The sequence below is a fragment of the Haliotis asinina genome, chromosome 3, assembly GCF_037392515.1.
Source record: "Haliotis asinina isolate JCU_RB_2024 chromosome 3, JCU_Hal_asi_v2, whole genome shotgun sequence".
Classification (NCBI taxonomy): Eukaryota; Metazoa; Mollusca; class Gastropoda; order Lepetellida; family Haliotidae; genus Haliotis; species Haliotis asinina.
Genome location: NC_090282.1, coordinates 24,212,599 through 24,240,591, shown reverse-complemented (window position 1 = coordinate 24,240,591; position 27,993 = coordinate 24,212,599). Strand labels below are relative to the sequence as shown.

Here is a 27,993-nt window from a genome sequence, read left to right as displayed (position 1 = left end):
TTTTGTAAATAGAAAAGTTTTATTATGGCAAATGTGGCTGGTCAAGGATAAATACCAAATATTTGCATCAGTTTCAACACAGCCACACATTTGGTTTGATCCCTCATTGTCTATTTTCACTCAACCCTTGCTCATTAGGTATATCATTATAATGTGATCACATGTGTACTCCTATCACAAACAATGCTGAAGCAGATGAATAGATGTTGTCCAACAATTCACGAATTTCTTTCTCACTGAATATTATGAATGTGAAATATATTTTCAAATTCTGTGATAGGAAATTATTAAGTGTTTAAAAATCTTACATTTGCCATATGCATCTTGGCTATAGAAAAGTCACCTTTGATGCTGCATGATATAAATAAGCCTGGGTCAAACATATTAACAGACAAATGTTTTTGATAACAGTAATGAGTGAATCACATAACCTTGCTATGTAGGTGCACATTCTTGAATAATGCCTGTTACATGAAAATACAGACCAGATTTCTTTCAGACTGGTCCACGAGTTATGCAGGGGTGATCATTGATGCAGGGTGTTTTAGACTGTAGACCTCTATATCACACTTATTCACACACACAGAGAGATAAATGCATCATAAACTTCCAATGTAAAATAATGCTTCCATATAACCGGTCTTGAATTCATTTAAAATCAGAATTCACTAAATTTTTGCCAAACATGACATACCATTACACACAGGCAGGTCTAATTGGTTGGCAAGATCACTTACTGTTCACATGAATTATCATTATATGAAATTTACTGCATTTATGATGAAGCAGTGTTACTGCTTAATTAACAGCTTAATTGTTCACCTTTTTCTTCTTGCTTTCTTCTACAAAAATTAAGAAACAAGACAACACCTACCGTTGGAGATGTCATTCTCATGATTAGTCAGTTTCCATATTTATACATACTTGATGAAGAAAGTGTCTAAAAATCAAAGTTTTTCAAAACCTAATATAAAAGCAAGGGTGACAATCTATCGACACTATCTTCCTTACAACTTGGCTTGTTCATTGAAGAGGACCCCAAGCTTCTGGGCCAGCATGAGATTGCCCTTCACCTTCAGTTTCCCTGCCATGAAGGCCTATAAATAAATAATTAGATGATCAATCACAAATCAGAGTAAAATGACATCAAAAAGAATAGGGAAAGTTTATTATTTTTCTGAAGGTATTGGATGATTCTCATGGTGACATATTTAATATCTACAAATTTACTTTAGTTGTCCATGGATAGTCTTTGTCTGAATAGGCCTGAATTGGCCAATAAATTGCTTAATGTAGTTGCACTGTGAAGCCTTGTTTACTCTATGTCATTGTATCACTATGTCATTGTATCACTATGTCATTGTATCCCTGAGAGGGTACGTAAGTCCACAAACATTCACAGTAAATTTAAGTCTACCAGGATTTTAATCGTAGTATTCATGTTCTTTTAATTTCGGCTAACTTTTCATACAATCGCCAGCAGCTGAAGGGATGGTGTAAATCCAACTAGGGACCATGCAGGTAGCAAAGGTACTGTAAGTCCCCATGGTTCCTAGTGTGGTGATCTACCTTCTGTTGTTGGCGATCTATAGTCTGTTGTTATATTGTATTGTCTAAATAGTGCTATTAGTTTTAACTTTCCATGCTAGTTTTAATTGAATTTGTGATATTCTAGGTGTTTTACTGTCCTTCGTTGACAGGTTTTATAATAGATATATATACTTCATTTCAGTATTAAATGTTCTCATAACAATATGGCTGAGATATTGCCGATGTGACGTTAAATATTAACTCACTCACTCACTCATTGTATCACTATGTCATTGTGTCATGTCATTGTATCACTATGTCATTGTGTCATTATGTCATTGTATCACTATGTCATTGTGTCAATGTGTAAAACAACAGCACCGCATGTCTAATCCATATCTTTGACTGAGACAGAAGTCAACATTCCTCATTTGACAGATCATGTATGTGTTACCTGTGGTGGTGCTAGTTTCCCAGTGACTAGGTCCATGATATTGTTATCTGACACCGTAAGTGTACACTCTGCTTTCCCAGACTTTGGCTTTCCACGGTAGATGTCACCGTTCTTTGATGTCTTCATGTCAACAGCTAAAATGACAAAGCAAAAACTGATAACTAGAGAGCAACATCATTCAGCATTGCCGTGATATAAGTAAGAAATAAGTTTGTCATTACTTAGCCAGTATAGTTTTAATAAGATTAATTTAAAATAGATTGTACCGAAATTATATTTTGTCTTTCTAGCATTTAAATTTCACCTTATTACATACAAACACTGTTGTGTCAAAGCAGGCTGGACCTACATAAATACTTCCGAGTTATGGATGTTTTGACACAACAGTAAAATGATGTCAACATAAAGAATACACAACATCCACGATTTCTATATAGATTGAGACAACTATAAGCTTGACATAGCTTGAAAAGTGTTTGAATGCATTTAATCAAATGGTGAGCACAATAAAACTGAAATTCGGCTCTTCAGATCACAATTATATCAGGGTGGGAAGAAAAAGAGGAGTTAGCTGAGTTATTGAAACTAATCTAACTACAGCATGCATAGTAAATATAATAGAAATATCTACCTTGATACAATTAAGGTTAATGCAGATTTATCAATGATTTTCTCCACACACTCATCAATAACCAGTTGATAATAACATCAATTCACAATATTTTTTAATTCTAAAAAGTGGCCAGTGTCACTGTTATATCTGTGATTACAGATTCTAGAACTTTTGTAGGGTTGAGTCCCATCTGACATTCGAACCCACACCCTCAGAGTCAGGCACCTAATCCAGAGGTGCCAACCCCAAAGTGTTGCAAACAGTAGTTTCAATGTTAGTAGTTTGACCATAAAATTAGTAGTCACCCAAATAAACAAAATCATGATGGATTCTGAGAAAAAATGAATGATATTACTGTCATATCGTTAAATTTTTTCCGCCGGAACTAAATGTGTCAAATCGCAAAGGTATTGAAATCAGCTTTGATGAAATTACTTTTGTTACTTACAATCACTCCTGTTCAAATATGTCATTAAATATGATGAATGGAAGGTACGTGAAGTCCGAAAATGTATTTCATCTTTGAAAATATATGTTTTTGTCTATATATCTGAATTTTAATGCATTTTATTCAAATTTCTAGTGGAATCATATTGGCGTAGTTTGAAGTTAAAATTCGCAGCGACTATGATAAAATCATAGAGGTTGGCATCACCAGCACACACAGTCAACTGCATACTATGCTTAACACGTGTTACACTGCTGAGACAATGGACCCCAAATCTTGCTCACCGAAGAGCCAAGACTCACAATTGCCCAAGGTAATCTTAATTGCTACATATAGTACAATACACAAATATACATATAACTGAAACGGTAAATCATCACCACTAGTGATGACAGAGTCCTTTTTCCTTGTTCATTCACATAAGTAAATTGAGTGTAACCTTCACATAAGCTGATTCCTTTCTACAAATCTTTCTCTGGTCCTCAAAATCTAGCTGATCTACAGTTCTGTGTAGTTAGTAAATACCACATGTTCCTGTGTTATGTATTCCGTTTAACATTCTCAAACAGGCAAATTTAATAAAGCACTGAAAAATTCACTTAAATTTGACTGAAAACGAGCCTTCTCACAACATTGTTCCTTAATGAACCACTGACGTAAGATCAATTTCATCAATTATTTACTCACTCAGAAATATTTTAAAAATACTAATTCACCATAACAAGTTGTTCAAGAACGCAGTATATGTATACTTACTCCACTCTGAAACAGGTTTACCTCCCTTTGTAATGACCCACATAATGATGGCATTAACCTTGGAGGCTAGACCTGGCCGCATCTTGATTTGTTGTTGCATCAGCTCAAACACTTTGTCACTCTGTAGCTGGCTGGGAGCCTGGTCAAACACAACAACAATCCATAAAACAACAAAACACTGGGTTTTATATGACTGTTATGTTTGGGATTACACATCCTCATTTAAGTACAGATACTAGTCCTTTGTTAAGTTGAAACCATGCTCTCACAGACCATGGGAGCTGAGCAGCTGCATCAGACGGGAACAAAAAGTACATGAACTAAACAACCAGTCAGCAAACTTCAGTCAAGTTTTACAGCTCACCTATATTAGTTTTAAAGAGGTTCCTTCATTTATTTAGTGTTATGCAAATTCATTAGAAGTCAGAATATCTTTTTTGATTTATGCTAACCTCTAATGAAAACTGCAGCACCTGAGGAGAAATCATACCATACTGTCAACAGTTCTACTACCATATTTCTTCATATACAAGAGTTTGTTCCTAAACAACGTGTAATGCTGAAAATCAGTTTCCATGACACTCACGGCTACAGAGGCTTGTTCACTGCTTCCTGTCAAGTCCACATATGCACCTGATAAAGCTGTGTTACCAGTCTCCACAACCTGAAAACAGTCAGCAATGTCACAACTTCTGACTGGACTGTTATTGCTAGCTTACATTTACATGCACAAAATACACATTCAATTCAAAACATTTCCAAGGTAACAGTTTTGCCATAATAAACATGCCTCCTACATCTTTGAGTGGCATTTATCAGTGTAAGTACATATGGTTATCATAATGTAATAATTCTATGGAAATACAACTTCTTTATCACCACTGCTTTTCCACTGCACTTGCTATATGGCGCTGTATAAAATCAAGTCAGGACCATAGAATCCAGTGATCAACAGCATGAGAATCAATCTACACAACAGAAAACCAATTTTATGGCCCGCTAGTTACCTCTTACGAGAAGCATGGGTTATTGAATATTTAATATGCATAATATGTCAAAATATGTCCACGAAGAATGCCTATGACAAGAAACATAGAAACGTCTGTTATTAGCTACAGAACCTGATCAGACTCACCTTACACTGGAAGTAGATTCTGTTGCCCTCCTTCCACATGTCAGTCTGAATACTCTGTCCTGGCAACACAGGCTTCGCAAACCTCACCTGCAACACACACACACTATAGTGCACAGTAGTTCAAAAACTATCCTTGTATGCATAGTATTGGTACAAGTAGAACTTTAACTTTAACACATTTGCAACAATGTTATTTGCTCTGAGCACTAAATGACACCTACAAACTGGAAAATATCACTTGTGACACACTCAATACAAACAACTACTCATCACCTATTAGAATTATTGTATGACATCATGTTACATTAAATTACATTGTAGGACTTTCCTGATTAGAAGGACCTTTTTTCTTGCCATTTAAAAAAATAATTTTGACTCGGCCGCATCACGATCATCCATTTGTCCACTATAAGAATGAGTGTCTGTAAGAACGAGTGTGACTGAATCTACACCTCATTAACACATGCTAAACGTTCCAAGCTGTATTTCTGAAGAAAAAAATGAAAAATGTGTTCCTCCCTCATCACCTTTTTTTCGATCAAAAAGTTGTAAAAACGTCCTACTGCCCTTGTCACTTTTGAAAAAAAATGTGCCCGAGAAACACTTAACTTTTTTTATACAGCCTAACAGTTTTTCTAACAGTAAATATCAATCAAATGTTATTTCACAATGTTTTACAATCAGCTCGTAAAACACATATTTCTTTGACAATTAGTAATGAGTTCAGTGGTAAATGTAACCTTGGACATGGCCTTATCAGTTAGTCACAAAATACTCTATCTGTGACACAACAGACTTACTTGGACACTAAATTACATTTGTCACCTCATTCCAATGTGTGCTCGCCCCATCACTTTTCAAGATCAGAGCAATGAGTACCAGTTTCAAATAAAAGACTTCATTTTGTTATTTTGATAAGAGTAATATTCACAATACATTGAATGCAATTTAAGTGGGGCAATATCCTCGCAACTTTCCATAATGTGGAAATTATAATGTTCCTCAGCCTCTCCGGGGCCTCATCTCCATTATTTATAAGGAACCTATTACCCTATACATCATGTGGTTGAAAAGCTACAAATGCAAAGTGTGTTATCACTCACTTTAACAGCCTTGAACCTGCTGACATCATTGTTGGCATAACGACGTAGAACATGTCTCACAGCATAGCCGAAGCTGCACAAACCATGGATGATAGGGGTGTCAAAACCTGGCAATCAGAGCAATGCTGGTGATAAACTATATGTTGCCAATTCAAAAATGATTACCACATGTGATCTAAAGGTAACTGATTTGTTGTGCAGAGTTGTACCCCTTGGGTGTGCCAGAGAAATATACTTACTAGTGAAAGAAATGCAACTCTTGTTTTCATTTGTCACTTTTTAACATAAAAGACATAAGCATGGATGCCTACTTTTATGAGATGTCCTTTTTTACAAAATGTCCATTTCTTTCACTGCTTAGTATATGACCTTGCGTTTGAATCCCAGTTTATCCTTGTTATGTGTGATAGTACCAAAACTTGTGGGTATATTTACCAAACTGGGAAACACCTGAACCCAACCTCACTTCAGGTTTGCCTCCAACATTCCACTGACACACCACAAATGCAACTGGAAAACTTTTCAAAGTAGCATAAATCCAATGAATATAATACCGTAAATGCAAAGGTCTTCCTTACCTGCCATGGCAGCAAAACTTGGGTCAATGTGAAGTGGGTTCCTATCTCCACTCAGTCTGTAGAGGGCAGCCTGGACACCAGAAACACAACATGAACATCATCCTTAAGTAATCTGTCATATCGTTTGCTTAGGTTGTTCAGCAGTAAGCAACACCTGCGATATGTGCTTCACAACTGTACCTGTGAGGGGAATTGAACCTGGGTCTTTTTGATGACTGAATACTTTAACCACTTGGCTACCCTCACAACCCCTTAATTGGGTTTGAAGTGGGTTATGTAATATATTTGGGATGCAAGCATCACCAGTGTTGTAGCTCACCTGATCCACATGAGTTGTCTCGGTAATGCTGGCATCAGGCGCCCGTGTAGGCACTGATGCTGTAGGGATGAGGGCGTCAGAAGCCCTCTTGCCACCAAAGTTGCCTGACCCCACCACAAAGATTGAGAACTGGTTGAATGCCACCTTCTCACCCTTCTCATCAAAGCTATCCACTGAAAAATCAAAGACATGAGGCCTCTTAACCCAAATTTCACTTAATCAGGACACTGTGTTCAATACAGGAACAAATAGAGAAAGATAGAGCCAAATCTATGTAGCAGATATATGAAGCTGTTGGTACTTTTCCTGTCACTATCTTATAAGGGTAAAGCTATTTTTCAGGGCATTTTTATTTGCAGAAGCCTGAGGTCTTTCATTAACTGCCCGACAAAGGACAGCCGTTGAAAAGACTGAGGGCTCCTGCAAATGATAATGCCCTGAAAAGTAGTGTTACCATTATTACAGCTAAAATGAATAGATTTTTTAATAAAATAAGAATAAAAACGTCATCGGTTTAGATGCATTTACTGCTAGCAACAAACAACGCCGGTCACTGACGCACATTTTACAAATATAGACATATTGTACAACACAGATGACGTCACTATTGAGAATGATGACGTTTGACCTTGACCTTTGCCCATACTATCAGCCGCCATTGTTTTGAGTGCTCAACAATGTTAGACTTCCAGTCGATATTTTCATTGCTGTATGTTGTAATTTATGGTACAACTGTTATTGTTGTCACAGGCAAGCAAGTGCATAATGGCACAGGTACATGTGACGAATGTGAGCCACAGATATCGTCAGTAATGAGCTCAAGTTCAAACGAACTGTAGGTGATTGATAATGGCCCGTCAACATTTTGTGGGCTACAGTGCCCGCTCATTTCTGATAACATGCGGGCATTTTAATGATAATTCTATCCATTTTAGCTATAATCCACAATGTAATAGCTGTATCCACTCTAATGTCACTGAATATGAATGAAATAATGTGCACATACCATTATACAGAACCAAAGCTCCTGAGCCTTTGTCCAGGATGTCCGCTATCTTGAGTTTACTGGTGATCGTGGCTCCAGTAGGGAGGGGTTTGTACACCTCCAGATACTGTTCCCCATGCAACACCTGACACAACATGGCGATACTAGGGATATCACGGACTCACACCAACATCAACAGACAGCCATCTACCTCATTACCTTCATTACTAGGTGTGGCAGGGTCTGATTTTATTAAACACTCATTCCTGGCAAGTACCAAATATATCCTGTTTTCAGCTAGGTAATCATCTGTGGGTCAAAGTAATGTACTTTAAATATTTTAAAATATGTTTCTATCCATTATGCAGAGGGGAAATAGCAAAGGGGGATGAAGAAGTAAAGTTTTGAGGGCTCCTTGGACATTCAGTTATTTAAAAAAAACAAAACAAAAAACACAGATTGAGCCAGCAGGTAGTGAAGGTGACCTGGCTGTTATGCTCCTGTCTCACCCTGACTGGGTCCTGCTTGAGACCGGGGATCTCCTGCATGAGTCCATTCATCATGGTCATCTGGGCAGGGATCACGGCAAACGTTGGCAATGCGCAGAAGGCTTCTGACCCCTCAAACAGGAACTGCAGGTAATTTTCTTCTCTTGTGGACATGCCCACTGCAAACATGCACAATACTGACTGCCTGAGTTTAGTTTTATGCCACTTTTAGCAATATTCCAGCAATTTCATGGCGGGGAACACCAGAAAATGGGATTTACACATTGTACCCATGTGGGGAATTGAGCTTGGGTCTTCAGCATGATGAGCAAACGCTTTAACCACTAGGCTACCCTATCACCTCAAAATCACCGTAACAACTCCTTTCTAAACCAAACTACTGCTAGCATAGGAATAAACTTATATTTCTTGAATATTTGCAGTTGAACAGCCCACTCAGCTATTTCAACTCATATGATGTTGGTCTGTAATTCATGGGGACCGGTCAGACAGTCCAGTGATTGACATCATGAGCACTGATTCACACATGGCATGCATCAAGCAGTCAGTGACCATTCAAGTTTGTTACCTGACTCTTACAACAAGCATGGGTTGCTGAAGGCCAATACCAGCCTGCATCTTACCTGCATTAAGGTACACGATCCTGTCACTGTTGCTTAAACTCCCTACCTCAATCTGATGTTTACATTACGCACACCAACCACTCCAAAGAAATGATTCTCCTGACATTTAAGTCTATCTGCAGTCATTTGAAAAATGAAAAGGAGACATAACGTTTCTTCAAGAATATATATCTCATCTTTATGCCCCATGTTTTTTGATCGATGAATATATTTCATTTTGAAAGATAGATGCTGGATTTGTTACTTACCTCCCAAAGCATAAAGAATAACCTCACGAGGTTCATAGGTAAAGGAAGAAGGTGGAAAGTCATGAGCCTTGGCCAACTCCTGAAGATAGAGTACAGCAGACATGAAGTATGACTGAACTCATGTATATGTGCCCTCAATTACAACCCCGCAGGAAATTTCAGACAAGACTTACTTTCAACTTTTTATATCAATTCAAAATAACTTAGCAAAATTATCTTCCTTAACAAACCCTAAGACGACCGTCGTCATTGATGTAATCGTTTTTAGGATATGCAGAGTTTCTTTTATCCTTGTTAATTGTAGTAGATATTTCCGAACTGTTATGTAGGCCATAGGCCCTTAATTATGACAATGGTTCCAAGCTTACAAGCTTTCCCTTGGGGTATGTATAACAGATAATTAACATGAAATCGGCTGGTATATGAAGCAGTTCCACTTACAGGATCCATGCCTGTAGATTGTGTCCGTCTGGACACTGGTGCTTCAACTGCTGCATCGATGTCCTGTATCACCTTCATCATACCGGCTGTTGACTCTGAAACACATTTGATCAGCTCAAGATCCGCTGTGTCCTTCACCAAGACAGGGCAGGTAAAGCTCGCTTAAGTGAGTAAGCATGGTTTTACTCCACTTTTTGCAAAATTTCAGCAATATCACACCAGGGAAGACCAGAAATTGGCTTCACATATTGTAGGGAATCAAACCCTGGTCTTCAGCATGACAAGCAAATGCCTTAACCACAAGGCTACCCCACCACCAACGTTCACTGACACATCATTTAAAAAATACTCAACTCTCAATCATTTTAAATCATAACAAGATGTTACTTACTGAATCTTCCCTGTATAAGGATATAAATACAAAACTGTGGTTTAATCTCATGTTCAGGCAGTTCCAAATCTTACTGACAAGTGTAATTACAAGACAATCCTGGTCCCTGGGAGATCACAGGCACTAAATCTTCATTACATATATATATTTATTGGGCAGTTGCACTTTAAAAGAGCTTTTTTCTACATTTACACTGATTCTGTCCATGTGGGCTGAACCTGACAAGGTCAGTTGAGTTTTATTGAGCTAGTTGCCACTTGGACCTTGGCTGGAGGTGAGCTAACATATACCTTGGTTAGAAGCAGGGTGGCTGGACTGTGAGAAGTCTGTTATTTTTTCCCAGTTGTCTCTCACTGGAAGTAAATCATGTAAGGAATCAGTTATCTATCACTTAACACTCGGTATTTGATAGAAGAGTTTCCTTATTTGGTAAAAATTGCATTCATCTAAATTACAGAAAGATTCTGCATCTTACAATGACAGCTTACCATCTTCAGGTGTCATTGCTATGTTCTTCCTCCTCACTGTCGCTCCAAGAGTTCTCTCCCATCTCACTGCAACATAAAAACAGTAGAATGAATGAGTGAGGGTGGTTTTAATAAACCTAAACGTTAAGGGTTGGCTGTTCAGTGCCATACTCAGCAATAGCAAAATGGCAACGGTCTGTAAATAATCGAGTCTGGACCACACAATCCTGTGATCTAAACAATTGGGATACAATGGCATGTGTCAACTAAGTCAGTGAGCCTGACCACCTGATCCCGTTAGTCGCCTCTTATGTCAAGCTTGGGTTGCTAAGCAGGGAACACCAGGAAAGGTACTTGAGCAGCAAAGGAATCTGATCCACAAAGCTTTATGATCCGTTACTTACGTTTTGCCATCCATCCAGCTCCAACCTCAAACAGGGAGCCAGTCTCAAGGCAGCTCTCATGACACAGAAACAAGACTAGAGGCATCACATACTCTGGTTTAAGGGCCTTGATCCAGTCTGCAACACATGGAACAGACAATAAACCAGTGCATATATATAGTTGGTAAAGTAAACTGTCAAAGAAGAATCTGAGGCATCTGAATTCCATTCATTTCTTTACAGATAAAAGCTCAGCTATCCAGTCTAGTGCTGTCCTAAAATTTACAACCCCAAATCAGAGACACTTAAGGATTATATTTTATTACCTGGCATCAGGACCCTTTTCAGTCACCTGATCACTTTAGCCCCAAATATGGCAGCAAGACCCCTATTAAACCCCCTTCTCTCACCTAACAGCATGACCTCAAGGTCTCTTCTCTCTCCTAATGATCTAGCCCCCAAACCCCCAACATCTTCATTTACGAACCTGGTGGCATGACAGTCTCGGTAAGGCGAGAGCCTGCAATGGGAGCAATGGTGTTGCTGCTGATGTTGTTCTTCTTCCCCTCAATAGACAGGGTGTTGCTCAAACCGAGAAGACCAAGTTTGGCTGAAAGCAGATTAGTCTGTTTGTAATGTATACTTCATATCCCTAGCCACATTACAGCGATGTTTGATGACGCAGGTATACGATGACATTTATTCCTAGTTTAGAACATATGAATTTCTCCTTGTCTTATGGGGTAGTTCATGCATGTTCGTACTGAACTCCATGGGTTCTTGACTTAAACTACATGTTTAGATTACAAACAGTACAGGTATGGCAACAGGTCAATTGATCAATTGATTTGCATATAAATGCACAGATTTGCAGAAAATTGCCATTTCTGACAGTAAAACAGGGCCTGCTTCAGACAAACTTTTGAATAAGGGGGTTTAAGCATGACTGTCTTTCATGTTGTACATAACTTAGTTCACCTGCACTATAGTTGGCTTGGCCAAAGTTGCCATAGATACCAGCAGCTGACGTGGTCATGATAATTCTGAAAATCACAGAGACAACTGTTACATTCCGTCAACACCATAATGTTTATCATGTTGCAGACAGAAACATGAAACACATGATGGCACATGAAAAGTGACTATGATAAAAGAGCATCTATCTATGAATTCCAGCATTCAAGCCTTTGTTCTGTAATCTGTCTGGTTGAAAAACATCAAATGGGATTTGATACCCGTAAATTGCAAGACTATTCGCTGCATATTGACATGTAGAAACATCGCAAACAATTGTTTTGTTGTGTCATCCACAGTGGTGACGTCATTCAAATCATATTGTGATGTAAAGTCAGAATGACGTCACAAATGAGCAGCTCCAGATGCTACCATGGGAACCAGCTGAAACCACCAGCTGATGACACTTCACCACTGTACCCATACTCGATGTAAAGGAGCGCAGACAGTAAAACCCTTTGGTTTACTTTTGTGTTTACAATGTCGATAAACATCATGTGTTGGCCAATTTCTGGGTGTTACTGAGTATTTGAAGCCTGGGAATATTTCATTTGAAACCTCCGGCTGACACTGTTGGCTCCAAAAGTATTCCCGGGCTTCAAATACTCAATAACACACGGAAATTGGCCAACACATGATGTTTATCTCCTAATTAGATTATAACAATTGCTCTTTACAAGAGAGATCCAGATTTGATCCTCTGGTATCAACAAGTTGTCGATACCAAAGCAGAAAGTGAACTACCTTCCATAATTCTGTTTCTTCATGTGCGGCCATGCTGCTCGTGTCACCAAGAATGACCCTCGGAGATGGACTCTGTGGATGAGGTCTGTGGCACCAACATTACAACAGTGATCAGTCTCATCAGTTTGTTTTGCAGGTAACAAGCATCACACGTCACAATCATTCACTAAAATCAATTGTAAGTTGTAAAATACCTATCTACAACCACACACGTTGATTAGATCACAATAAAAATGCTTAGAGCAAGTGTTTACCACTAACATGGCAATGTGCCCCATGGATAAAGAAGAATGAAATAGAAAATATTTACTATTATTCATCTTTTGGTCACATAGTAGATCACCATTTTGTGTGATGTAGTTTTTAGTCATGGTGACTTCACAGAGTCTTCTTCTAACTCTGAAGATATTTCAGGAATATAGTAGATATAAATGTATAGATGCAGATGCACACATTCACTATTAACATCCATGTGTATTGGAAAAGTGATCAAAGTGCCATGGTGACCTTAAAGATAACATCAAGTTCATGAGATATCATATTAACAAGAACCGGATTGACACTATTGAATACGTAGTTTCCTTTCTGCGTTGTGGCAAACTGCAATACCTATAAAACATTTCACAGCACTGCAGCTATCTTCAATATGTAATCAACAGTTTGTAATATCAACAAAACCTGCCACAAAATATATGTTTTTGTTGGTAGTAACATTTTCATTAACACAAGTACAATTTTCAGTAATGAGAGCAAAAACATGCCACAAATAATGTATCGTATTTCTTCAAATAATGAAATAAAAGTAATGAGTTACTGAAGGGGATATTATTATCAGCAACATTCCAGCATTGACACAGCGGGGTACATCAGAAATGGGCATCACACAGTTACATCAATTTGAATATTTATGATACCAGTATACTGTTAGTTTACACAGTGTTTTGAAAGGGTGCGAAATACCTGTAAATTCTGTATTTCCTGAGGCACATATACCCTTTCAAAACACTGTGTGACGAATTTGTTACCCTTAAAATGTTTTATTTTTTTAATTTAGCTTATCTTTAAACAACAACAATCAAACTTTGGCAGAATGAGACACAAAACGTTTTGCCATAATTTTTTCTGAACAGTCATAACAGGAGATAACTCAGGATCACTTAGGTAATGATGAAAATGATCGAATTTGAGGTTTTGTTGAATGAGATGTGAAATACAGAAATATTTTAATTTTCGGATATATTTATTGAAACAAACAAACAAAAAAAACTTATAGCAACAATTGTATTACTCTGTTTATACCCATAATTGTATACACCAACTCTAAAATTTTGAAGCAATCAGTCAATTTGGCAGCCACATTCCATCTAAGGTCAAGGTCATTTGAACAACCAGTGTAGAGTGTCATGTGACAGATTTGATGGGGTGTACAGTTCTTACACCCTGGCACATCCACCTACATGGTTCTGTATGCTTTCACTACTGACCAATCAGAATTAAACAAATTTATCTAAAGGGTAATACTGGACCTAATGCAATACACTGCAAGTGCCTTCTTCTCTTGCATCATATACCAGAACCAAAAACAAGCCCCTTCAACACATGTGGCAAATTTGCCCAAGGTTGCTAATTCAAACTATGTCCCTTGATCACTCCCAGTTTCATGTCCAGACAAGACATTAGAAGGATAGGAAGATTTGTCAATATTCATGGGACCAGGAAAAAATATCAAGTCATCCGAACTTCGAGACATCTGACCTTGGCATATCATCACATATCAGTTCGAAACACCTCAACAATCACATGCTAGTCACATGATTACACAAAACCCTCACTGTATGCTCAGTATGTTTTGATTCAAAACTGTTATCCATTATCAGTAGTGTCTAGTTGTAACAGTGAGTATTTCCTAATTAATTCCTTCTTAATTAATCCTAGTTAAATAACAAACAAGTGACACCTGCAACTCAATAAGTCCTGATTAGTTCACACTACTACAACCAACTGATTCATGCTGCATTGTGTGTGCGTGAAAACAACCTCAGTTCAGAGGGACAGTTGTCCATGAAAGGTAGGTGAATATTGAGTTTGTCGAGTTAAAGGGTAATTTTTCTTGTCAGGACCATGAAATTGTATCAAGATATCCAGAATATCATGAGATCCGTATCAAGGTAAAACATCTTGAACAATGATAAATCATAAAGGACTTTGCCAGGACCAAAATGTTATATTGAAACAACCAAGATATTGAGTTCGACACAACAATGCTCAAATGTATACAGAAATCATGATTATCTAAATTCATGTAAATCACTTGCCATCTGGACACAACACATAGCAACACATATCAAACAGTTGGTTGTAAGGATAACAGCTGCTGTGATCCGTAGTTTTAAATACTGACTTATCCCATATCACCTGTCACATCCTTACCATTGTCACAAGCTTTCAATGCATAACACCTAGAGGTTGCACGATTGCAAACAGGTAATGGTAGCGAATAAAACAGGACTAAAAAATCCTTCAGAAAATACGTTTTATTCATGAATGAAAAACATACTTCTGATATACAACATTTCCAAGAATGTGAAAAGTACCATCAATGAAAAGACATGAGCTGTGCCAAGATGAGTGGCCTGAACTGGTGGATTCCTTTCTGTCCTACCCGTAGAGATCTCAAAGACAGTAGTCAACCTTTTTCACAACAATCATATGTCAGCCTGGGCTTATTTTATAATGGCAGCTACACCCCTGATAGTCTAACACTATCATTTTCTCCACTTACCCCAGTCTTGATCACTGATCCTGGCAAAAGATTTGTCCCTGAGAATGCCAGCATTGTTCACAACCACATCTGGCAAGAAGAAAGAGATGGGAATCACAGCCTAAATAGGTTAGTCCTCACAACTATATACATACTGTGACCAGTATTAACAGGCTGTCTGTACGCAGCCTTTTCCTTAGTGTTTACAAATACCAACATGGTCATGGGTGGATCCAGGAATATTGAAAGAGGGGGTGGGTTCAGGAAATTACCTGCAGTCTGAAAGGGATACCCACAAATGCAAATGTGAACTCCATGACAACAACTATTTTTGCTAGTGCATCCCAGTATGTTAGGTTATGACTGACTCTTCGGACCAAAATATTAGAACTCTCCTTGGATTCAAGTGTATGCAAAACAATAGCATGTCATATGTTTGAAATGTGTAGCTGGTTGTTAAAATCATATTCCATCATTACAGACCACTTGCTTGATATAGATACTTCTGTCTTCCATTCATAAACTTTTAGTAGTAACATCTCTCACTATAAGGTTCAGACAAAGGTGATACAGCATCCACATTTATCTCACTTGAATAGTGACATTAAAATGGTATATAAGTCATCGTTTATCTATTCTATCATTATAAATATCTCCAATAAATTGGAGTATGTGCAGGAGTTGTTATCAGCATTCATTAGGGGTGTCACAATAAAGATGCCTCACTATACGATACATATCTCGCTACTAAGGTCACAATACATATACCGATAAGGCATTTTCAACATTTTGTGTATAACAAGCTGCCATTACCTGGATGGGATGTTGTCTGATGTTGAAACCAGAGTTTACTGAAAACCTCTTAACAAATAATCCACGTCATTTCTGTTGTAGGTAGAGATGAATAGATAAAGGACATCTACCCATCAACCAAGTCCCTATCACTCACTCTCAACAAGTCACATTTGCTGTTTTGTGTAAAAAATATTTGAGACAAATGTGTGAAAGACTCAAAATAATAATCATTATGTGTAAAAAGAATGAAACGATATAAAATCACAAGAATCGTCTATCGTATAGCGCAAAGTTTGTTGACAATGCACCAGCACATCGGTGAATCGTGACATCCCTAGCATTTATACCTTTGTATGTATGTATCTCGTTGTTAAGTTATACATTTACAGATGATATTGTTTACAAATCTGATTATTCGTATGATAGGCTCTGATCTATGGAAAGTGTAATTGTCAAGCAGTAACCAGCTCGAAAATAGATCATGATGCATTTGTGAGTATGGTTTCACGGTGCTTTTACCAATATTCCAGCAATATCACAGCAAGGGCTTCACATATTGTATCCTTGTGGGTAATCTAACCTGAGCCTTCAGTATGATGAGCGAACACTTTAGCCATTACACTACACTGACAAATTCCTACACACTAAAAAGGAACAACTCAGTAAGAAGAGTTTTCACTTACCAATCCTGCCGTAGTTATCCAGTGCTGTCTGAACCAACTTATCTCCATCTTCCACTGAGTCTGTACAGTAACATAGAGGGATATCAGAGAAGCTTGTTTGCAATACTCAAACAGTACACTCTCTGCTCCAGAAAACAGGTTTTACATGTTTTCAAAGCTTATTTCAAGTTGAAATGATAAGAACTTATTTTTATTCTTTATACAATGTTCTAGATGTTGAATAAGGAATAAAAAGAAGTTGTTATCCATGAAACATGTCGTGTATTCATGTTTGTCCAACTTCTAAATACTTTTCAAGAACCATATTTGAAGGTTCCTTCATAAGCATTAGCTGTAAAGAATTTCTTGCAATCTTGTCTTTGATGTAAACAGATCCTCCACTGGGGACCATCCTTCACAATGTACATACCCATTAATCATGTACAGTCCCTGAGTCTGGAGAACAATAAGAGTTTTGTGTATAATATAATGAATATAATGGCATGTTTCATAATGAAAAAAGACACAATCAATTCGGCGGAAATTCTCCAGTAATTAAGCAAGGCAGAAATGTCTGTACGCAGGACTGACCAGTAACTGAAATAGGAAAGTACTTGTACCTGTCTGTGTTTCAGCCAATGGTAAACAGTTCCACATGGATGACTGCATCCGTGGTTTAATTCTGCATGGCCCAATGAATTTATTCCATGACAATTGGAGCATTCTGCCTGTGACGCCACAATGTAATTACAAGGAACACTTCCTCACAGTTGCATTAAAACAACTTATGGCATGATGATAAGCATCTAACTGCCCATGTAACTACAATATGTTGGAACCTTGTGGGTGATATATGTCACATTTAATTAAATCCCACCAGATGTTATACATGTGTAGAAAAATTGGGTTCTAAAACATATTTTATGCATACAGAAATGTTTTGCATTTCACCTCATCCAGAACTCCGCTGCAGACATAAGACATGGGCTCCAAGCTATTAACAACTGCCTAAATACAATTATTTGCTGGCTTTCATGCAGCTAAGAACACTTTTCAGTTGTATGACATGTCAATGTGGGGGTATAAGTAGGTCATGTTTACTGAAAAACAGGGATACAGTCCTGAAAATATAAGATGCTCATCAAGGCGACCTACATATCTCCCAGTCTTAAGTGAGTGATATTAAGATATTAATATATTGACTTATTTTATCTAAGATACACATCTACAGATAGAAATTATGATTCAAAGGAGCCCAGAACAATGTATAATTCAGAGCTGAGGCAATTAAGCCAGATTTGCCAAACTATTCCCGACTAGACTTGGATTCCTTTCTTGATTATTTTGATCAGATGAGAGTGGACTTCGTTGCTTTTAGCAATATTCAAGCAATATCATCAGTTGTATGGCTAATCATATTTGTATTGTACACACATGTGATGAATTTAATTTTGAGGCCTTCATGATATATAAGTTTGACAACTTCAATGAAAATACTTTTGGCCCTACTGGAATCCTTTTCTTCACTTGTCATACATATGTCAATAAAGATCAACATCAGAACAGAAAAATTACTACGACAGCTTAAAAACATTTTAATACAACTCTCATACCGATGATGTTTTTAACTCACTTGATACAATTATACAAATATGTTTCTGAAAATGTATGTCATAACAGTATTTGCTGAATTTACGAGCACATTTTTCCTTTAAGACAATTAGAGAAAAACCTTAAAAGTGAATTATGTCAACAAGAGAAATGAATCTCACCATAATTAGCCACTGCTTTGCCTCCTTTGGCCCTGATTTCATTAACAACGACATCAGCTGCACGGGTTGTTTTGCCACCGCCATGTATGTCCCCACCAAGGTCATTGACTGAAATGCAGTTCAAGGTCAAAGAAAACATGTCAATGATGTTTACTACACTGACAGTCAAGGTCACTTGGAGATTCCCACCTACACACCTCACACTACACACAAAACTTCACTCTACACACCTCACCCTTCACAAAATCCTCCATCCTACACACCTCACCCTACACAGGACACACAAACCAACTCACCTCATCCTAAACAGAATACTCCCACCTACACACCTCACCATACACAGGACACTCCATCCTACACATCTCACCCTACACAGCACTCTCCATCCTACACAGGACATTCCAACCTTCACACCTCACCCTACACAGGACGCTCCACCCTACACACCTCACTCTACACAGAATGCTCCAACCTACACACCTCAACCTACACAGGATGCTCCATCCTACACATCTCATCCCACACAGGACAATCTATCTTATATGCCTCACCCTACACAGGATGCTTCACCCACACACCTCACCCTACACTGGACTCTCCATCCACACACCTCACCCTACACAGGACACTCCAACCTACACACCTAACCCTACACAGGACACTCCAACCTACACACCTCACCCTACACTGGACTCTCCATCCAACATGCCTCACCCTACACACCCTCCATCTTACATGCCTCACCCTACTAAGGATGCTCCATCTACACACCTCACCCTACACGGGACTCTCCATCTTACATGCCTCACCCTACACAGGACACTCCATCCACACACCTTACCCTACACAGGATGCTCCATCCACACACTTCACCCTACATAGGACTCTCCATCCTACACACCCCACCCTACACAGAACTCTAAATCCTTCACACCCTACACCTGCATAGGGCACTCCATCCTACACACCTCACCCTACACAGGACACTCCAACCTACACACCTCACCCTACACAGGACTCTCCATCTTACACATCGCATACTGATGGGTCATCATTGTCCTGTACAAAACAAAGAGAGTACAGGAATGTTCCCAGGAAAGGGATGGCATCTGTCATAATGGGCCCTTTCCAAAGTATATTACTTTCATATTGATAGGAGATACCACTTGGACAGGTAAATAAACTCACAGAGATTCCATCCACCATATTTATAAATATCATATGGCATTTTACTGTATTACAGAACTTTTCAAAAACCTGGGCTTTCTTTCACAAAGTTCTTAAGTGATCCCATTCCTAAACTAACCTTAGTGCGATGTGAGCTAAGGTTAACCTCAGTAAGGTTTGCTTTGTAAATAAAGCCCCTGTTCAAGGTGGCCTCATGGAAGATTTAAATGGATGCAGTTCATATACAACATTCATGTTTGTAATGACTACCAAAAGGTGCATTTCACATAAGAACACCTGCAATGGAAAGTACATCCTCAGGTGCTGGAGGGAATGAAGTAAAATAATGTGGGGAAGTGGGTGCTAAAGCAGCCGGGACGGAAAATCTAAAACTGTGTTTATCTCGACTTCGAAAACAAAAACTATTGACAAAAGGAAATTGTTTTCATATGACAGAGTGCTCAGAACAAAACAATAGTCAAAGTGGCAAGAATCACTCTGTCTGGGGACATGAGTTAGTCAATGCTCACTTCTTCAGAAGCAGGACACATGTTGTATCTGCAGTACTGGGACTGTTTCACAAAGCTACCCTAGCGCTACAACTGTCAAACCTCCCATACTGTAACAGAGCCAAGACAGTCGTAGGGCTACAATACCTTTGTGCAGCAGGGCCCTGGTACTTTTAGTGCTCATAACTCAATGCACAGCTGACATACTATGTCAGTCAAGATACTAACTCACTCACTCAGTACCAGGTACTTACCCACAACAGAGGCACCACGTTCACCAAAGGCTAATGCGTAGGCTCGTCCAAGTCCTGTCAAGGAGACAATTCAAGAATATGTTCAAGACAGATCACTTTCACCTGGATATTCAATGAATGTCCGTCACTTATCTAGATCCATGAAAACGTAATAAAGATGACACAGACACATTTGTACAAGTTGAATGCTCTATTTCAGCAATAACCATTATATATACATTTCTCGTAAAATAAACCTCACACCAGGCTTTAATGTTGACAGATTTGTGACCTACAAAAAAAAGGAAAGCAAAATCTTGTGCACATTAGCATAATAAATATGATCTAAACAGAAGCATAATGATAACTGTCCTATACTGGCAGAAACATATTTTCATCACTCCCAATCACACTAATACACAACTTACAGTTTCACAGGTAATTCACATTTAAGTCACACGTAAAGCACTGTTTCATATGCTAGAATTGAACCCTTGAGTTAGATATGGTCATAAAAACTGCAATTATTTTTGCACATTGGGTGAACACATAGTGCACTTTCCCTGAAAAGATTCCTTACTGTGTACAAACACAATTATAATCGAATATGACATAAACATGATGATTAGTTGTAAGACAATGAAGAAACCATTCAAGGATAAATATTAGTTGAACAAAAATGAAAACATCTGGATGGCTTCTATTCAAATATCAGACAACTGGAGACATTCAGTATCAAAGTGCATGGCCATGATTTACAGTAAATTACAGTCATCTGACTTTGTATTATATGCCAGAATGGTCAGCTGTACTGTCATGAGATGAGAGCCTGCCTTCATTGTGGCATTTCTTCAGTTCCAAATAATCAATCATATTACCTTAAGTAGACATCAGTCTCAAGCACGAGAGCTTCCAGTGCAAAGATGCATACCTTAGTTTTACAAAAACTATGAAAAATAGTTTTACAAAAACTATGAAAAATTTAATCAGTCACTTATGATGACCATGTTTTACTGTTTGAAAGATCATGGTTCTACATCAATATCACAAATAGATCTGTTCACAGAAAGGCAAAAGGTACCAGTGAAACATTGATAAAGAATAAAAAAAAGCATGGGATATTGCTCATAACATCCATCAGTGCATGTCTTGTCTGGACCAGAGGTGATCATGGGTGTACGTTCTCCAGGGTGTACGTTCCGATAAGTCTCCACTATACCCTGGATGCATCTACGGCTCGGTCCAAAATTTTTATTACCTCCCTTTGCTGGCTCGCATTCTCACAATCAGCCAATCAGCTAAGCCGTCGTTACAACAATTCTTGCCAGTGTCAATAAAGATAGCAGTTGCTGCTGCGAAAGTATGTTCGCAGTGCGACTCAGATTTAGGAGAAATCACACAGACACATTGATAGGTCCGAAAATTTTTTTAAAATATATGCAGGAACTCCTTCTGCCTCATTGAGAGAATTTGTGCATAGTTCGTGTTGCCAAGTTTAATCGGTTAGATAATTTAAAAAGCGAAAGTGTGTTGTGATTGGTTCGCTCAACTTCCCAGCGCACACACCTGATTGGATTAAAAGCCAGCCAAGGGAGGTAATAAATTTATCGGGCTTAGCTGTAGATGAATCCAGGGTATAGTGGAGACTTATCGGAACGTATACCCTAGAGATATCGAGGATGTAAGTAAGTATACTGAACAACTTTATAAATGCCTCACACTACCATGCACTGACAAAAGTCTGAAGACATAGGTTGGAATGAATGAGTGATCCATTGTGATAGGGAGCTCAACATGTAAGACACACTCGACTCGGACTGATGCATCAAAACACAGCAACAATTTGTGACTCAATATCATGAAAATCATTAAATGCTTGACACTGGAACAACGAGAAAGAGCACTGGGTTACTTGAATGCTGGCTGGTTGATGCAGGAAGTGGCTTAAACATTCAACTGCCATCATTCCTCAATCGTAAGACTCAGCAAAGACTTGCAGCAGACTGGAGGTATCCATGACCATCAACATCCTTGACAACAACGTGTCACCACACCCAGACAAGATTGACACATTGTGTTGTCCCACTTATGGAACAAAACCCCAACTGCAACATGTACAGCTTTGACAATACAGGGGTGACGTGTAATTATCAGCGACCTAACCATACAACATCATTTACATCAGTATGGCCTGAACACCTGTCGTCCCTACAATGGCCCCATATTCACATCCTGACACCGACAATGTCGATTAGACTTGGCTAGAACCCCTCAAAGATGGACACAGCAACAGTAGAAAGGTATGCTTTTCACTGATGAATATCATTTTCAACTCAGTCACACGACTGGAAGTGTTTGTCTATGGCAACATCTTGCTATGCTGATTGCTGTATGATGGGCAGATCATTGGGGTGGGTGTAGTGCAATGGTTTTGGTAGGAGTAGTGTGATCATTTGGGGTGGCATCAGTGTTCATTCAAGGACACCACTACATGTATTTGAAGACGTGTTAATGCCATCACCTACACAAATGTTGTCTTAAAGAAACCATGTCATTACACATCTTAATGTCAACCCACATTTGCAAATCCTTCAGCAGGATAATGCCAAAACGCACACAGCAAGGCACACTGAGGACATTTTGACACAAAACAACATAAATGTGCTTCCATGGCCAGCTCTATCACCCGATTTGCCACCGATTGAGCACATCTGGGATGAAGTGGGCTGAATTCTAATGATGGCACCACCTGCTGTCAATGTCTGTCAATGGAGGTCAACCTGCAATGTGTATGGCATCAGATACCCCAGCGAACACAGGACAGTGATTTTCTCTCTAAGACAGTGCTGTGTTGCAGCAATCAATGCCAATGGTGGACATACCAGCTACTGACAGTGTTTACAGCTCTTTTGTGACTCTGGGTCTTGACCACTTGAGCCTCAATATGTGTCATGCTCTGTCAGTCAATCTTTTCTCGAAAAAAGGTTTTCGCCGTTTGTTGAGGTAATCAGTCTGAATGGGATATGTCATATTATATGGGTGGTGCGTTTCTAATGTTCAGAATTTTAGTAAACAGCTTGAATATCACTCAGTGTGCAATTAAACAGCAAGAATTTGACTAGCATATGCATTATTTCAGCTGGGCTAACTTTCCAATTCACAACCCTAATGTACAAACATATCACTTACCCTCCAACAAAATTTGTTGAAACTAAAATTTGTTGAAAAACTAAAGAAAAAAACAATCAGGAGATAAACATCATGTGTTGGCTGAGGTGTTACTGAGTGTTTCTGGGTGTTACTGAGTATTTGAAGCATGGGAATGCATTTGGAACTGACGGCGTCAGACGGAGGTTTCAAATGAAATATTCCCAGGCTTCAAATACTCAATAACACCCGGAAATTGGCCAACACATGATGTTTATCGACATTGTAAACACAAAAGTAAACCAAAGGGGTTTTAGTGTCTGCACTCGTTTACATTGAATACGGACACAGCAGTGAAGTGTCATCAGCTGGCCGTTTCAGCTGGTTCTCGTGGTAGCATCTGGAGTTGCTCATTTGTGATGTCATTCTAACTTTACGTCACAATATGATTTGAATGACGTCACCACTGTTGATGACACAACAAAACAATTGTTTACCTGTCAATACGTGGTGAATAATCTTTCAGTTTCCGGGAATCTAATACCATTTAATCATGTTTTTCAACCAATCAGATTACAGAACACAGTGACTTTTGGTTTACAATGCCCTATGACATTGACATAGTTACAACAGAATAGGAGCAATCACATTTAACACCTTCTAGGGCATTTTCATGGCCCAATTCATAACACACTACAAAAACACATGTAAAGCATTAATACTTAAATCAACAAGGAGTTGAATGAATGTGATGCAGACCATAAAAGGGAAATATTTCTTAGCTACATTACCGTACTGGGAAAGTTTTGTTTCACGATTGAGATTGATTGGCACAATTTGTCATTGCAAGATATTTTCATAGATTAATTTTCTGCAAAATCAAAACTTAACAGGTTTTTGCTAAATTTATGGTCTTTTCATTAAAAGTCACTGGCAATAATGGTCTTTTCAAAATTGATATGAATTTAAGGACTTTTCAGGGTAAAAAGTTCAAATTTAGCTTTCATAAGCTCCTGCAAACGCTGCTTGAGATCAGTCTGTTGTTCCACTCATTGAGAGCCACTGACAATGCAAGTGTTATTCACATTGATCAGTTAACTCTATATACACTAGTTAACTGTCTATACACTATGACAGAATGAGCAGAGAATTGTTGAGGACTTTCAACACTTGTGTTTTTCCATGCAATTTGCTGCATGCCATTTTAAAGAAAGTGCTAGATTATGAAAGCACTTTGATGTAAATATCTTGCATAATATGGTTTCAGCAGCCTAAGTTTTCTTGTATATAGTTTTATTCTCATATAAAAATGTTGGGAGTGCACAATGGCCTGGTGAGGATTCAATATTTGTGCTATTTGAAACTTTCACTGAAGTCACTTTAACCAGTGCATTAGTAAGGATTTGACAGTTCACACAATCTTGTGGCATGCCATGCTTCATCCTTTTGTCATTCCTTACTACAATCTTCCTTGTCCTTACTGTGTTCCCTATAACACGTTTCTGTCTCAAAATCACCAGAAACATTATTTAGTACCATTCATGTATACCAGTGTACTGGACCTATCACATCCAGGGCTGTTTTTAGTGAACAGATTCACCAACAAAATTCTCTGAACTGAATCTCAAACAACTGCAGTTCTGAGTCTTAGTGACAATTGTGACGAACACCTGAGATCATCCTCACAAGAAGCTGTAGTGTTATATGCTCAACTGATACTCACATATTTTTTTGCGCATTTTGTAAATGTCCATTGAGAAATGGTGACATTTAATAACTAGTACATGTATTACTCATCATAAAATGCATACATCATTTAAAAAATGTGAATCAGCTAAAAGGACAAGCTGTTGCTAATAAAAAAGTAACAACAAAAGCAGATGAGTAAGAGTTCCGCCCACACCGGAACCCTATAACCCACACCCAAACCCAAACCCACACCCAACCTGCCCCCTCCCCCTCCCCACCCTACCAAACTCCAAATCTTACATGCATACCTCACCCAAAATCCTAAATATACATGCAATAAACTGGAACAACTAAAAGACAATCAATGAACATGTTTCAGTGTTGGAATATTACACCCGGGAAGGACCCGCCTAGCGAAAATGTACTATGTAAAAGTAGTGGGGTACTGGCGGAACTCTTTCCAGCAGGTGAAACGTCGTGTTTATACAATGAAGAAGAAGTCCATATACTTGTCTTACAGGACTGAGATCGAAATGGACTCTAATCTCTGGACTGTTAAAAGTGACGATCAGCTGATGTGGGACATTTCACTGTTAAAAAAATGCTACAAAATGATGAAAAATAAAAGAGAGACACTCAGTGGAAAAATATAGGCAAAATGTTACAAAGTGAAACAACTGTCATTAATGTTGCACTGAGCAATGATTACCATTCCCGGCGCCTGTCACCAGCACTACACGGCCATCGAATCGCAAGGGAGCAGCCATATTTACATCTGCACTTTGAGCCGGCAACCTAGTATACGGCTTGCGTAACAACTAACTACTTGCCTATGTAAACTAGCATAGTTCTCTGTTGGTGTGCCATTTCAAATTCGTTATTTGCCGGCAATTATTGTCTACGCTTGGTTCATATGCGTGAAAAAACATGCATTCAGTAAACTTAATGTGTTAACAGTTAATGTGTTGTTGTTTACGTTGCTCTCAAGGACATAGTATGTTGTAGAACATCCCTGATATTCCAAGGGCGCAGTCGTAATTTGAACATTTCAGAATGTTCAAAGTGTTTAAGATTTAAAAGCAACCTGACCAAATGTGTCCACATTGTTAGTATATCATAATATGCATGCTTTTGAAAAACTCCCCCTCATTACATGGGGTGATTATAAATTCAGAAAAACGTTTTCAGTTCTCAAAATGCCAGGGAAGTGCTTGTGTCTAAGGTGTCTTATATTTGAGTTGCGTGTGAAATGTTCGTTTCCATTAATGATTTATGAATGACAATAATAGCACTGCTGCCTGTACGTTAGTGACTTTCAAAGTTTCTACTGAATGTATTTTGCTAACATCTATCAATTGTATTGAGGACAGTAATAATTTATTTATCAATATTCTGTTTGCTTTCGTTGTCCAGTTCACTAATGCACAGAGAGTATTAGCTTACTATTAAGTACAGATTGTATAAGAGAAATCAATTTTCAGTTTCATGAAATTGGGTTTATGGATTTTATTTCTTTTCCCCGCGTTTTTGTGAATGAACAGTAAATTGAGTGAGTTTAGTTTTACGACACACTCAGCAACATTCTAGCTATATAGCCGTGGTCTGTAAATAATCGAGTCTGGACTCGACAATCCAGTGATCAACAGCGATGACATGTGTCAACCAAGTCAGTGAGCCTGACCACTCTATCTCCGTTAGTCGCCTCTTACGACAGACATAGTCGCCTTTTGTGGAAAATATGGGTTGCTGAAGACCTATTCTATCGTGGACATTCACCGATCGAATTCACACGAAAACAAATTGTTTATCTCTAATTCAAATGCAATATTTGTTTACTTTCAACTTAACCCGTATAATGAAGACATGGGGCCCTGTGCTATAAACACACATGTTTCTTTGAAAGGTTTGTTACTATGTATTCATTTACTTGCGCACGCACGCACACACATGCGATGTAATGTTTATCTGACATTCAAATGTTATAGTCATTTTGTTCACGTGCCAAGAGTGAAAATACATATAACCAAGGAAGTCCTTAACTAACAAACACCCTTCGTCATGCTCAAATGTAAAAATCCCAATCGATGTAGCTGTATCATGCGTGTATATTATCGATGTAACTAAATGATATCTCGGAGTGGGATGGAACACGGCAAAGGTTTAGGAGGCTCATTTGAGGATCTTTGAGAATAATAGCCTGTGTAGATGTAAAATGTAGCTGATTAAACACATGAAATACGAACCATGTTTACATCACAAAATCTGAAAATATTATATCTTTGTGAGGAAGTAGGTAGTAGCTAGTCCATGTTTAATATATCGTTTTCATCATATTCCATAAATGTACATTTCATAATTTAGTCTTGGTGGACTGACTGTCATTCAAATTCAATATTTTAAATATTGTGTGTTTCAGACCAACCAGAGATCATCGGTATGTGTGTTGTGCACGTTAATGTAGCGATATAGGTGAGCTCAATGGTATCCTGGTAACATTTGTATCAAGCGCCACGCAAG

General features: G+C 38.3%; 1 protein-coding gene across 1 annotated transcript; it reads right to left on the bottom strand.

The window, feature by feature from the left end:
- Positions 1-26,278, bottom strand: LOC137277727 (peroxisomal multifunctional enzyme type 2-like). Its single transcript, XM_067809620.1, has 23 exons — positions 26,186-26,278; positions 20,662-20,715; positions 18,732-18,839; positions 16,981-17,040; positions 15,524-15,592; positions 12,742-12,826; positions 11,962-12,026; positions 11,471-11,593; positions 11,005-11,121; positions 10,622-10,687; positions 10,424-10,486; positions 9,743-9,837; positions 9,302-9,380; positions 8,431-8,588; positions 7,943-8,066; positions 6,937-7,109; positions 6,618-6,687; positions 6,040-6,146; positions 4,937-5,023; positions 4,388-4,465; positions 3,802-3,940; positions 1,985-2,118; positions 1-1,097 (listed from the first exon to the last, which is right to left on the bottom strand). Exons 1-23 carry the CDS (start codon positions 26,241-26,243, stop codon positions 1,008-1,010), a joined length of 2,202 nt encoding a protein of 733 aa, XP_067665721.1. The 5' UTR covers positions 26,244-26,278; the 3' UTR covers positions 1-1,007.
- Positions 26,279-27,993: the final 1,715 nt, after the last annotated feature.